Consider the following 13227-nt stretch of genomic DNA (forward strand, 5'->3'; position numbering starts at 1 on the left):
AAACACATTTTAATATGGACAGATTTCTACTTGTTTAACCCCAGGTTAGCCATGATGAAGCAGAGACATGATGAGAGGTTTCAAAAGTGACAGTCCTGCTCTTCTTTTTTAAGAGCAGCAAGGCATAATCTGAAATAAAATTGGCTGCTATTTCTAGCTGATAGAGTGACAATGTTCGTTTGTCATCTTTCTAGTTGTTGTTCAGTCCCAAGTCAGCCCTAAGCAAGTAGACATATGATCCTGCCACGACCATCTAGTCATTTTGTGGATAGTGTACATACAACTACATAACCAAATGTGTCCATTTTTTAAAAAGAAGTTTGGGAGTGATTTGGAGGAGATTTGACTATGATTTCTAGTAGATTGAACCACCACGAAGATACTCCCTCGTTAGCTTGGAACCAATAAATTTGTTGCACAATTTATGAATAGGATAATGAAGATTCAAGGTGAAAGTATTCTAATAACGAATAACTGTTCTCTTATTCCATTTCCAGTAAATTCATCCACCCACATTCTCCGCCCGCTATCCCTAGGAGGGTTGTTTGGATAGAGTTTTCAGGCACCTCCTCCATATGATCGTATCAGAAGCAACCGTCATCACAGTTACCGACTTCATTTCCAAGCGTGACCAACTGAGACTGTGGATATTATCCAACCATCTCACTCGTGAGCTAAACATAGGTCTCCTGCCAGCAGGCTCAGCTTAAAGAATTTGTCTCGCAATTTTTTCCTGCGACATTCTAATCACATGTCCGCAGTAAAGAAACTGTGACCTCTAAATGCGGAGAAGCAGCTCGACCTGAAGAGACTCTGATCTATTAGCTATGCACCCTGTCGAGTAATGTTATTCCAGAAGCCCTTCAGACGAACCCCATATCGGCTCCTTGTATTCGTGATCCAAGTTTTTCGGAGATTAACCAACATTCGTGACCACAGGAGTGGATAAGAACGGAAGCCGAACGGAAAAAAGCAAGTCCGACTTTTTCTGTCAACGTCTCATTTTCTGGGGATCCAGTGTCGGAGTTGGAGCATTACTGTGCCCGCTCCCAGTAAATTAGAAATTTTAAAATTGTCTTAAAACAAAAATTTGTAAACCCAAACTACTTACAACTAACAGTCTTCGAAAATAATATCAACATAATAAACCTTTCTAATACGTTCTGAGTTCAAATCCCGCCGAAGTCAACTTTACTTTTTATCCTTTCGGGGCCGATAAAATAAAGTACGGTCAAATATTGGATTGTTTAATATCGAATAATTCTTTCCCCTCAAATTGCTGGCTCTGTGCCTAAATTAGAAAACGTTATATTAAGCACTGTCACCTCGTCGAAGACGGGGGTCTTTCGATTTGCCTGTCACAATCCTGGCAGTAATGCCGAAGAAATTCTGTCCAATTCCTTCTTCTAACACTGTAATTCTTTTAACATTCTAAAACCCAAACACTTCACAGGAATATGAAGGCTAACACATTGTTAAGTCAGAGGTGTTAGTCATCTCAAACCTAAAACTACTTCTTTTGAGTGGAAGAATTAAGATAGCTATTAAAGAAAGAATGTCTCGACTAAAGCAGCCTTAAAATAGTAACACCTAGATAGAATACGTGTAATCTGTTCAAGTTACAACAGATGTCGACGAAGTACGACACATTTCACAAAAGCTTGGCACTTTGGGAGTTAATCTGACATAAGATGCTAGCATATTCCTGTAAGCCATCCTAGATGCAAATAGAATTACAAACACAAAGCTGTCACGATTTAAATGACAAAATATAATGCCAACGGCTTGTACTATAAGCAAACTGTTTACACATAATGTGTGCTCTCTCGGCAACTTTAATTTTATACACATACACACACACACACACACACACACACATATATATAAATACATACATAATGCTTCATGTAAAAATGCAACAGAATCACCATTAAAAAATTTAAAAATATAAAATTTCAAGAGCAAGGGAGATAGATATATAAAGAAAAGAAATATACTAGCGCACTAATTGGTTTCTAAGCAATTCACAATTCCTTTCATCTTAAGGGTGACCCAAAGTGTTTTTCTAGAAATCTCGACACACTCCTTAGACGGATACAAGTCATTTGAAGAGTTTTATTCATATTATTAACAAGAAAATTCTGAATTTGGATGAAGTTCTGTGAAATACTGATTTTTATAAGGTTCCTTAATTGCAATGATAGTATATAGGGTGCTTGGAACGCATCGACAATTCTCTTGTTTACACAGGTTTAAAAAAAAACCTTAAAAAACACTAACAACTCGAGAGAAAGAGAAAAGGAAGGTATCTAAGATGTAAATAATCTCATCGTTAACTTTAATTTTTATCAGTAATAAATTAACCCTCGTAAACCGTTGTCTTCGGTTAGGACTGACTCCAAGGAATCGGCAATAGTAGTTAAAATATAGTATTACTAACTTAAAAGAAAATACTGGTTACAACATACAACAACAACGATATTAGTGATTATATTATTCTTATTATTGATTTCTTTTTTTACATATGGCCCAGGACAGCCGTTTTACCTGCATTATAAGCCCGTTGGCAAACGAGCCCTATAGTATTTATTAAATGACAGCAAGCCACATCATACACGGATCAGAATTGGGCCCCTAAACCCATGAAGGTCCCTGAGCAACTGCCCAGTGTGTCCCATACCTTAAGACGGCACTAGTCCCGAACATATTCATGTCGACGTTCAATTGCATCCTGGTGGCATCAATCAAATAAACACCATCATAGTCAAGTCATACGAGTGTATTAATCTCCGACAAACATTATGTGACCAACGATAAGAAATAGCATGAATATTAAATCTTTCCCTTTCTCCTTCCTTAAAAAAAAAGATTTTATGTCTACATAAACAATTGTTTTCGTGATAATGATTATTATAGCTAACTATCCTAGTTTCAATTCCCACTTGTAGCCATTTCAATTTGATGACGCCAAGTTATGTTCAAAATTTGAAAGAAAATATGAAATTCATAACATTCCATCTCTCTTCCCTTATATATCTAATATACTGCGTTCATATTAAACATACATTATTATAGTATAACAATTTAACAAACCTGCCATTTTCAGTGTTCCGTTTAAGCTACCACCAAACATTTGGCAGTGACCATTACAAGAGTTTTTAGTTTTTGAGTATCCTGGTCACAGAACAATTGAAGAATGAGTATGTGTTGATTTTATACATACACAGTCTAAAATAACACTATTTGCGTAACAATTGATTACTTGGTAGCCAGCTGCACAGCAATAAACGTTGGAATAGCATTATTTCGAAAGGAAAAAAATAATAATAATACAGACTGATAATGGAGACAGTGAAAACAAAAACAAACAGATCATACCTTGGTACACGAGATTCTAACTCGAGACAAACGATGAAGAGGTTATTAAGTTATTGTCGATGCAAGACAAAACAATTCCTTGGCAATAACGGTTTTCAAACCCGCATAATCCCTCGATATTCTATGTTATTTTGTTTTCTTTTTTTTCCTGTTTCTCGCCGTCTGTCACTGACATGGCAAACAGATGACACATTGTTTCAATAATTTTAGCTTAAAACTTTGCACTTATATTCCTATAGGTCATCAGTATTATCAAAACTCAACAATCACGCATATAAACATCAATTATTGGTTCATATAATACAATAACTCCATATCCACTCCTTTTTATTTGCTAATTTTCTGAAGCCTCGTGCCATTATCGAATGCAAACGTAGCTTTCCCTACTGATATCTTTCCTATTTCCCTTTTATTACAGAAAACATAAACTACAATTTCCCCACAACACTATAATATGTTAATATTAATAAATATATATAAACATACATATGAATCACTTACCTTTCGATTTTTTTGTACCTTTCCCAGATGAATTACTTTTGTCTCGAAACAACAAAACAGAAAATTTTTTTCCCTTCAGAAAACTACGTAAATCAAGGGGAGACAATCGAGTGTGGTAATGTGATCGGATGGAAGTCTTTTACACCAGGAGGTAAATTCAGCATGGATCCAAACCGTGGTGACGTTAAAAGCAAGTGTAAGTATCAAACAAAAACTCCAGCTAAGCCAGGCACCAGCAAAATAACATTGTCCTTTACGGAGACGTCAGAACGTCTCTTCGTAGTTTCATCATTCAAACTAATTGTCTCTGTTGTCTTATACTGTCATACATTTTCTACACTCTATCCGCAATTAACGAATCCTCTCGGTACTAATTTCCAAGGGAGAGGAGGGGGGGGGGGGTCCTTCGTAATTTCCCTTTTTTTTCTGTTAAAAAAATATCTCTTAATTAAATTTAAAATGTTACTACATTTCCAAACTTTAACGATCATTTGCATGTCTCTTACTCTAACTAGATTTATATATATACATATACATTCTAATATATGCAGCTATATATTCAAGCTGACGTTTAAAAGGTATGATATTATTGCGGATTGTTTAGAAAATGTTGAATGGCACTTTCATTTTCTTCGCTTTTTAATGAGGTTTAATTATTTCAGTTCTGTATTTCTGAATATGTCTATTGCATTTTAAATATTTTCTTTGCTATTTTAATTTTTCCAACACCCAAATGCTGCCTGCTAGTGCTGTACTAAAGCACGAGTGTCTTCTGTGTTATTGATCCGTTTGCTATCTTCTTCTGTACATACTATGTATATATTGAAAAAAAAAATCCTCTGTTCAGGCTTGTTTGAAAACCAATTTATGGAAATATCTAGATGCAATGCTAAATCTTAAACTGAATATAGTTAAAGCTCATAATGTTGCTACTTTGATTTTATATGTATATATATCTATATCTATCTATCTCTATATATATATATACACACACACATATACATACACACACACCACCCTTTTCGTATATGTTCGTAGAAGTATTTCTCTAGTGGCTTCCGAATAGCTGAGGAAAGAATATATTTTACTGAAATAAATATTATATTATTAACAAAATTTTCGTCCGTTTCAAACGAACTTTCGCGTACCTCCTCACGTATTGACGATAGCTGACTTTCCTTTAAATTAATACAGAATTGTCAAAACTCCTGGTGTGTGGGTGTGTTGCAGACTACGAACAGATCAAATGGTTAAATCTGGAAGAAAAAAAAATATATATTCTTTAAATATTCGTATTGTTATTAATGTTTGAGTTCAATTCCTTCATGCGTCCATGAAATGAATATCAGCAATATAATGAACGATATAATTGGCAATAGACACCCACCTTCCAGAAAAAAAAAAGACATTTTCTAAGGGAAGAAAAAATGATTGGAGGAGGGTAGTGTAAGTTTTCAACGCACCGAGTTCGCAATCTACTTTATATTTGTGGTTAGAATTTATCGCTTTAAGATTCGGAATAGGATGAACGTCACAATTTCCCTCTTTCATTCTCACATAAATTCAAAGAGTCATGTCTTCAGAAATTTGTTTTCTTAGTTGTGATGCAAACCCAAAGCATATAACCAAGTTTCAATTCTGAATTGGAACCGTCTGATTAATCGTTTGGAACAGCAAGTCTGTCACGGTACCCCATTTCCCTTATATATAATTATCAGACAGGCAATCTGACGAGAAACCCTCTACGTTATCGCTCCACCTGTTAGAAATACCATTGAAATTTACTTTACATTTTCACCAGATCGTCTTTAAAAAAGAAAAGGGTAGACTGACGAGTTAGCTAATATAGTCCTAGATACACAGAATAAACGGCAAAGCAGTTACGATTGGAATGCCCTTTTGATCATAGATCTATTTGATCATGGCTAACTTGGGTTTAAACATCATCTGTCAACACGAGTTTCCCTAACTATATAACGAATGATTTTGGTTATGATTCTATCGTTTATAACCCTCCATTTCACAAAAACAACAACCCTTCTTTCCCGAAAAGAAACCATTACCTATTTTTCAATAATTTGATGCTGAGTCCGAATATGATGTAATTTTATTTGCTAATTGAATTAGCAAATAAAATTACATCATATTTTTTTGATGAAGTGCCACATCTGGGTTATTTTCTATGCTCCCAAATTACACATATAAGGTTTTTATTATAAAGCTTCTCTGTTGGCAAGTATCCACACTGTTCATATAGCCTGGTGATTGAGTCAATGTTAAAATCAAACTGTTTAAGATTAAGTCACAAACGAAAAGTAGGATTTGTATGTTTTTTTTTCTTTTCTAATTGTGATTGTTCAGTGGTTTGTAAGAATTGACAACTAGTGTATTTATGTGTTGTATTGTGTTCTTCAATTGTAGTCTTTTAATGTAGCACAGTATCAATTTTGCACTAATCCTTCTCCTTATCATCATCATTTAACATCCATACTGGCTTGTGTTGGGCAGTTCTGGATGCCATTCCTTACATTATCCATTATACAAAATGTACTGGATGCCTTTTTTGTGGCACCAATGCTGGTGATGATCAGCTTGTAACTTGCAAGGCTAAGACCCTCAAGTGGTCCCTATAACTGAAGGCGAACAGATGTGGGAGTGAACAATAATCCAAGACAAAGGGATGAGGGGTGATAAGAAGAGAGAATGGTGGAGTATGGCAGGAACGGGGGATGGGGAAGGGATTTGTGGAAGGTTTGAGAAAACAGGAAGAATAGAGTTCAAAAAGTGATAGTGGGTTGTGTAGTTGGGTCTGAGACTATCCAATTTTATAAAGGGTGAATATGGACAGGTGTGAAGAGAAAGGACACAAGACGGGGGGGGGGGATAAATAGACTAGGTGGGGTGGGGTGGGGTTGGGTGGAATCCTGTGAAAGCTACTGAAGGAAAGAGAGGTGTAAGCAGTGGTAGTGTAACATTAATAAGGCTTCCGTTGGCTCTGCTTGAATTGACCTGCACAACAGGGATAAGTATTTCAATGCATGTAAGCAGCCAAGCACTCTGAACATGTAGATTTTCTTTTGGTTTGAGATACCTTATTGTACTCAGTGCCATGAATGTTTAGCAGCATAGGGTTTATATAGTATTTGCTAAGGCATATTGTGTCAGCATTGTTGGGAAGGTTGTTTTCATACATTAAAATCTCCGTTGATGATTGCGGTCCCCAGTGCAATCATGTGGAGACAGACAGAGTAAATATTGCTAGTACAAGCTGAACAGATCTGCAGCAGTGTATCTTATAAGCTATCCCTGTTTGTCCCCTAACTGATACCTAAGTGTTTGCTCAACCTGCTGTAAATTATCAACCAAATTTCCTCCAACTTAAAAATGGACACAGTCCAATCTTGGATACACTATGTCTGAAATATGCAAAAAAAAAAAAGAAATGAGACATTCCTGTTTGGCATGCTAAATTAGAAGTTAGATCTCCACTTCACATGCTATCTTTGAAAAGAGATACATTGGATTCTTTGTGTAAATAAAAATAAATGGGATAGTCGTGGCTGGAATGCCCTTGATCATGGCTAGCTGTGTTTGGGCCATTTTGGGATTAAACAAATACTCTAATGAAGCCCTTTGGTTCTTATGGAGCAAAGGTCATCAATGACTTTTCTCCATTGTTTGCAACTTTGGGTTGTTCTGGTAGTCAGAAGGGAGAGTTGACCTTGCAGCTTCCTTTTGGCTTTTGCTGCACCACATAAGACCTTCTCCTCCCAGGTCTTGCTGGTTTTCAGTTGCCATCAATGCTTCTGTATTTTTTTTCCTTTTTTCTAGGTAGGGGTATTGGCCCTACACAAACCCTTCTTTAATTTTGGGAAGAGGTGATCCGGTGATCCATATTAGTCTGGCCTCTATCCTTTGACCTGTCCAGCATGCAAGGCCCTATCAGGAGCTGGTGCTCTGCTAATATAGCTCTCTTGGTCAGTGGAGCACACAAGCCATCACCACACAGCGACAGAGCCTGGACCTTGTGGTTGTAAACTAGTGCCAGCTCATTATCACATCTGCTGTAAAAGAGTTCCCCCCTTGTCATTCTGTAAATGTACTATTTCACCTGTTGAAAATGAACTATAATTGAAAGAATTTGTGCAAGTCAAGCAGTTTAATCTCAATGATGATAATCTGGTTTCTGAGGGCTTGTGTATAACTCCTGTGCTGTTCATACAATTCTATATTTTTTACATAAGGAATTTATATTATGTATACTATTTGTTGGCGTTAGGAGGGGCATCCAGCTGTAGAAACTCTGCCAAATCAGATTGGAGCCTGGTGTAGCCATCTGGTTTCACCAGTCCTCAGTCAAATCGTTCAACCCATGCTAGCATGGAAAGCGGACGTTAAACGATGATGATGATGATGATTATGTACATAACATAAATTCCTCATCTCAAATATAGAATTGTATTATCCAATCAGTACGGAGTCAGCATAAGACATCAATAGAGGCTTATAAGCCTTAAAAATTCGCTCTGTCACTATCTAAGGGCATAGCATAGTTGATAAAGGCATTGGTTAATGCAGTGCAGTCACCTAGTGATTCTGAGTTCACTCCCAGGCAAGGCACTAGAGTGAATTTCAAGACACTTGAAGAAGGCTGGAGTGTACATAGCTGAAATGTTGTGAAAGCAGCAATCAAGATGAGGGCATCAGTCCAACTAATATAAACAGTGTACTACATATGTTGTTGTCAAAGCCTAGATTTATTTCTCTGGTAGCTTACAATTTTTGATAGATTTACAAAGTGAACCAATGTTATTAAACTGATTTGAATCTTAAGAGTTCTATGAGTCTGTGACACTCGAAGGGATCAGAGAAGCAATATAGGAAAGCAGTTAGGTGATGGTGGGGGACATATTACCTTACTTGGTAATGAATGTTATTGGCAGAAGTAAGGCATCCAGCCATAGACAATTTACCTCAAATTCTGTCTTACCTATGGAAAAATGGATGCTAAAACAATGGTGATGATGAGGCTGTCTCAGTTCATTCTCTTATGATTTTGATTAGTCCATATATTGTTTTTTTTTATGTTAATTGATATTGGATATCAATTTTGTTGTGATGCGTGGGTTTAAAACCAAGGTGCCAGATAAAAAAAAAGCATTGGTATTGGTGCTGGTGTCATGTAAAAAGCACTGGTGATGGTACCACATGAAAAGCACCCAGTACACTATGTAAAGGGGTTGGCATCAGGAAAGGCATCCAGCTGTAGAAATCAAGCCAAAACAGATTATGGAACCTGGTGCAGCCCCAGGCCTTGCCAGTTCCTGTCAAGTTGTCCAATCCATTCCAACATGGAAATGGGTGTTAAATGATGATGATGATATTAATATAATTTTGAAATTCATTATGATTATATAGAGAACCCTAGCAGACCACATTCTACTTGTTGGCATTATATTAAACAGGCACATGCCTAACAATAGCATTATTAGATTTCGTTCTTATAATGTACATACCAAAATAGAAATAAAAATTCAGATTAGAAAAAAAAGCCAAAAAAAAAAAAGCCTAATTAAAGTGAACAGGTATTATTTAGACATTAAGTTATTAATTCTAATTAGTTTGCATGCAGTAAATGTTTTCTAGATTTAACCAAAATGAGTGCGAGAGTGTACATTAAAAAGCAAAATAAAGAAAAAACTTATTTTTCATTGATATAATTAGTATTTTGAAAGTGTGCCTACTAATTATGATAATAATCCATTAATTATTCATTTTGTAACATAATTGCTGAAATAAGTATGCGCAGTTTGTTAAATGGAGAGGTATTAATTTAAGCAAAATTAGTTACTAATAGTAATAAACTATCTCTTGAATAAGAATGAAGACACTATTTCTTTATTGCTGTCCTTTCAACCATCTCTTTCATACTTACTATAAAACACGAATGGTTTGGGGGTTTCATATATAAGAAATTGCTGTAATTATTGCAATCTAGAAAAAAAAAAACACATTTTACAGCTATAGTTATTGTAACTTAATTGAAGATATTTTTTTTTATTTTCAGGAATTTTGTATCATGCTTGACTAATTCAACCTGAAGATGCCTGGACGATTGAAAGTTAAAGTTGTGGCAGCCAGGGATTTGCCTATTATGGACCGGGCCAGTGATCTTACAGATGCCTTTGTGGAGGTTAGTATTTATACATGTGTTCACTGCCAGAAGTATCATCATCATCATCATCATCATCATCATCATCATCATCATTTAATGCTGGCGTGAGTTGGACAGTTTGACAGAAGCTGGCTAGGCAGCAGACTGCACCAGGATTCGCTGTCTGCTTTGGCAGGGATTTTGCAGCTGGATGCCCTTCCTAACACCAACCACCCAACAGAGTGGACTAAGTGCTTTTTATCGGGCATCATTAGTAATTTTCCTTAGAAAGGCGGTGAATTGACAGAATCATTACTGCACCAGGCAAAATGCATCGTGGCATTTCATCCGCCTTTACTTTTTAAGTTCAAATGCCACCAATGTGGACTTAACCTTTCATCGTTTCAGTGTCAGTTAAACAAGTACCAGTAGAACACTGGGGTTGATATAATCAACTTACCCCCCCCCCCCCCACACACACACAAAATTGCTGGCATTGTGCCAAAATTTGAAACCAGTTATCTTCCTTTGTTCTACAAGATTGTAATTAACTAACAAAGCCTTCATTTTAGGCAAAATCTATGTGAATAAATTGAGTTTCTGTTTCCTCCCTGAGATCAGAAAATTCGCCTCCTCTCAAAAGCTGCTAACATTTTGCGAAGTGCAAATATATACCATACCATAACTCTGGGACAACCTATGTCTTAATTTGTTGATTTCTTCAGCTAAACCAGTGTTTCCCAACATATTTTCTCTCAGGCCCCACTATAACTTTTCAGAAAAATGCATGCCCCACAAGTTGTTGAGAAAAAAAATGCAACTTTATTTAAAATATTTAATCGCAATCATTTAATACAAAAGAATCTACTGTTAACTCTTTTATTAAGTACTGAGTCCAAAAAAGAATACATTATTGACTAAGAAAAAGAAAGTGAATCACTTTAAGGAGCATCTTGTGCCTAACAACAACTACAGCACCATACCCCCCCCCCTCCAATTTTCCCAGGCTCCACTGGTGGGGCATATGCCCCATGTTGGGAATCATTGAGCTAAACCCTTCAAGGCAGAGCCACAGCTCAGCCTGGTTGCAGTGACTGAAAGAAGTAAAAAATGAAAAAAAAAAAATTAAGAAAAATTTTGATCTTTAACATAGAATTTTCATTTTCTTTCTTCTAAATTTAATTTCTATTATTTTCAGGTTCGTTTTGGAAATGATATCTTTAAAACTGATGTCTGTCGAAAATCTTTAAATCCTCAATGGAATTCAGACTGGTTTAAATTTGAGGTAATTTTTTTTTTTTTTTTCGTTATTGTATTTACAAGTAATTTATTTTTCAAGATTGATTTCTGTAGTTAAGTCTAATTTTTGTAGCAAAAGGGTTGTAAAGATTAAATGTCTCAGACATGTTGTTTTTTTATTTTTCATATTTGTATGCATGAGATAGTTTTTTGAAAAGTGATTGTTTTGTTAACTGGATGCCCTGTGCTGGTGTCATATAACAAGCACCTGTTGAAAAAGAGGTTAAACAGGTGAAAAGAGGTACATAGAAATGCTGATATACTGGATTCCAACAAATGGCAAAAGAATCAAAGAATGCCAGAAGTATGAATTGGATAAATTCAATAGGCGCAGGAGTGGCTGTGTGGTAAGTAGCTTGCTTACCAACCACATGGTTCCGGGTTCTTTTCCCACTGCGTGGCACCTTGGGCAAGTGTCTTCTGCTATAGCCTCGGGCTGACAAAAGCCTTGTGAGTGGATTTGGTAGACAGAAACTGAAAGAAGCCCGTCGTATATATGTATGTATATATATATATATATGCATATGTGTGTCTGTGTTTGTCCCCACAGCATTGCTTGACAACCGATGGTGGTGGGTTTACATCCCCCGTAACTTAGCGGTTCGGCAAAAGGGACTGATAGAATAAGTACTAGGCTTCCACAGAATAAGTCCTGGGGTCGATTTGCTCGACTAAAGGCGGTGCTCCAGCATGGCCACAGTCAAATGACTGAAACAAGTAAAAGAGTAAAGTTTGAAAGTTGGACACCCAAAACTGAAAGATGCAGAGAGAAAAGAAGAAAACCCTTACTTGTTAGTGGAAGAAAAATAGTAGATGTGATTGACTGAAAATATCTCAGAACTTTTTTTATTTTATTTCTTCTTAGGTTGAAGATGAAGCACTTCAAGATGAACCTCTTATATTACGGTAAGATTCTTCTTAAAAAAAATTTTAATCAAGTTCTTGTTTGAATTAGTACATTTTTAGTAGTAATCAGTTATAGAGATCTGCTTTCTGCTTGCATTTTTATCTGTTTGTAGCTAAGTACTAAGTATCTGTGCATAAAAGATGCACAGGTATATTAGATGCACTCCAGTTGCATATATGATTGGCTGTGATTCTTTTTGAGACATTTATTTAGGAAAAAAAATGTGTCTTCTATGACATCAAATATAGTAGACTGGAACCCTTTGAGAATTAAGTAGTTTTGTATGTTGAAGATGATATCATCAAAAAAAGGTAATTAAAATTCATTAAAATGACAGATCTATGGAACTTTCAAAGAGGTCAAATTGTTGGTGCTCATATGGCAGGTGCTAGTGTAATGAAAACAGCTGAAATGTTTGGTTTTATCAAGAAGTACTGTCTCGAAAGTAATGACAGCCTTTGAGAAAGAAGGAAAAACCTCCTTGTAGAAACAAAACTCTGGAAGAAAACCAAAACTTTCAAATAGGGACTGTTGGACTCTTATGCGAATTGTTAGAAAGGATCACAAAAGTACAGCTCCCAAGAAACAGCAATTTTAGCAAAAGATATTAAGCAACACTATTAATGAATAAAAAAAAAACATAAAAACAAACAAGATTTTGATGGTTTTATAGATACTTCAAAATTATGATGTTAGGTGTTTCCATTATTTCATCCAACCTCTGTATCTTTGAGCATAGATCTGCTCGATCAGGGTTAACCTAAAGATAACATACAACAACAGCAACAACAACATTAGACATGGCAAAGTGAGTATTACAGTGATAAGCTCTTAACAAACTGGGTCCATGGTCCAATTTTCATTTCTACATGTAGCAATATCACATTTCTAATGCAGTTAATACTTTTCTTACTAAAGCATGAATGCAACAATTTTTCATTTATCCTCTGCTGAAATTCTCAGACTGCATATCTGTGCAGCAATTGTT

The 13227-nt window shown here is 35.9% G+C and overlaps 2 protein-coding genes across 15 annotated transcripts in view; one reads left to right on the forward strand and one right to left on the reverse strand.

Moving 5' to 3' along the window:
- Nucleotides 1–4087, reverse strand: part of LOC106870908 (FGFR1 oncogene partner 2 homolog) — a 13713-nt gene extending 9626 nt beyond the window's left edge. Inside the window, exon 1 of one of the 4 annotated variants that reach the window (XM_052969254.2) lies at nucleotides 3880–4087. Coding sequence is in view for 1 of the 4 variants with exons in the window: in XM_052969253.2 (XP_052825213.1) it covers nucleotides 3094–3133 (40 nt within the window). In the remaining 3 variants the exon portion in view is untranslated. Of the gene's footprint in view, nucleotides 1–3093; nucleotides 3273–3378; nucleotides 3606–3879 lie in introns of those variants that run through there. The other 3 variants (XM_052969255.2, XM_052969256.2, XM_052969253.2) reach the window with 3 other exon arrangements.
- The window catches only part of LOC106871127 (C2 domain-containing protein 5), an 87746-nt gene continuing 78568 nt past the window's right edge, over nucleotides 4050–13227 (forward strand). For 6 of the 11 annotated variants that reach the window (XM_089354809.1, XM_089354810.1, XM_089354804.1 and 3 more), the window contains exons 1-4: nucleotides 4050–4075; nucleotides 9947–10072; nucleotides 11232–11318; nucleotides 12198–12238. In XM_089354809.1, the coding sequence (XP_089210935.1) occupies nucleotides 9983–10072; nucleotides 11232–11318; nucleotides 12198–12238 (218 nt within the window). In that variant the 5' untranslated portion in view covers nucleotides 4050–4075; nucleotides 9947–9982. Of the gene's footprint in view, nucleotides 4458–9946; nucleotides 10073–11231; nucleotides 11319–12197; nucleotides 12239–13227 lie in introns of all 11 variants that reach the window. The other 5 variants (XM_089354811.1, XM_089354805.1, XM_089354808.1 and 2 more) reach the window with 2 other exon arrangements.

Source organism: Octopus bimaculoides, chromosome 7 (genome assembly GCF_046866305.1).
Source record: "Octopus bimaculoides isolate indiv1 chromosome 7, ASM4686630v1, whole genome shotgun sequence".
In the NCBI taxonomy this organism is placed as follows: Eukaryota; Metazoa; Mollusca; class Cephalopoda; order Octopoda; family Octopodidae; genus Octopus; species Octopus bimaculoides.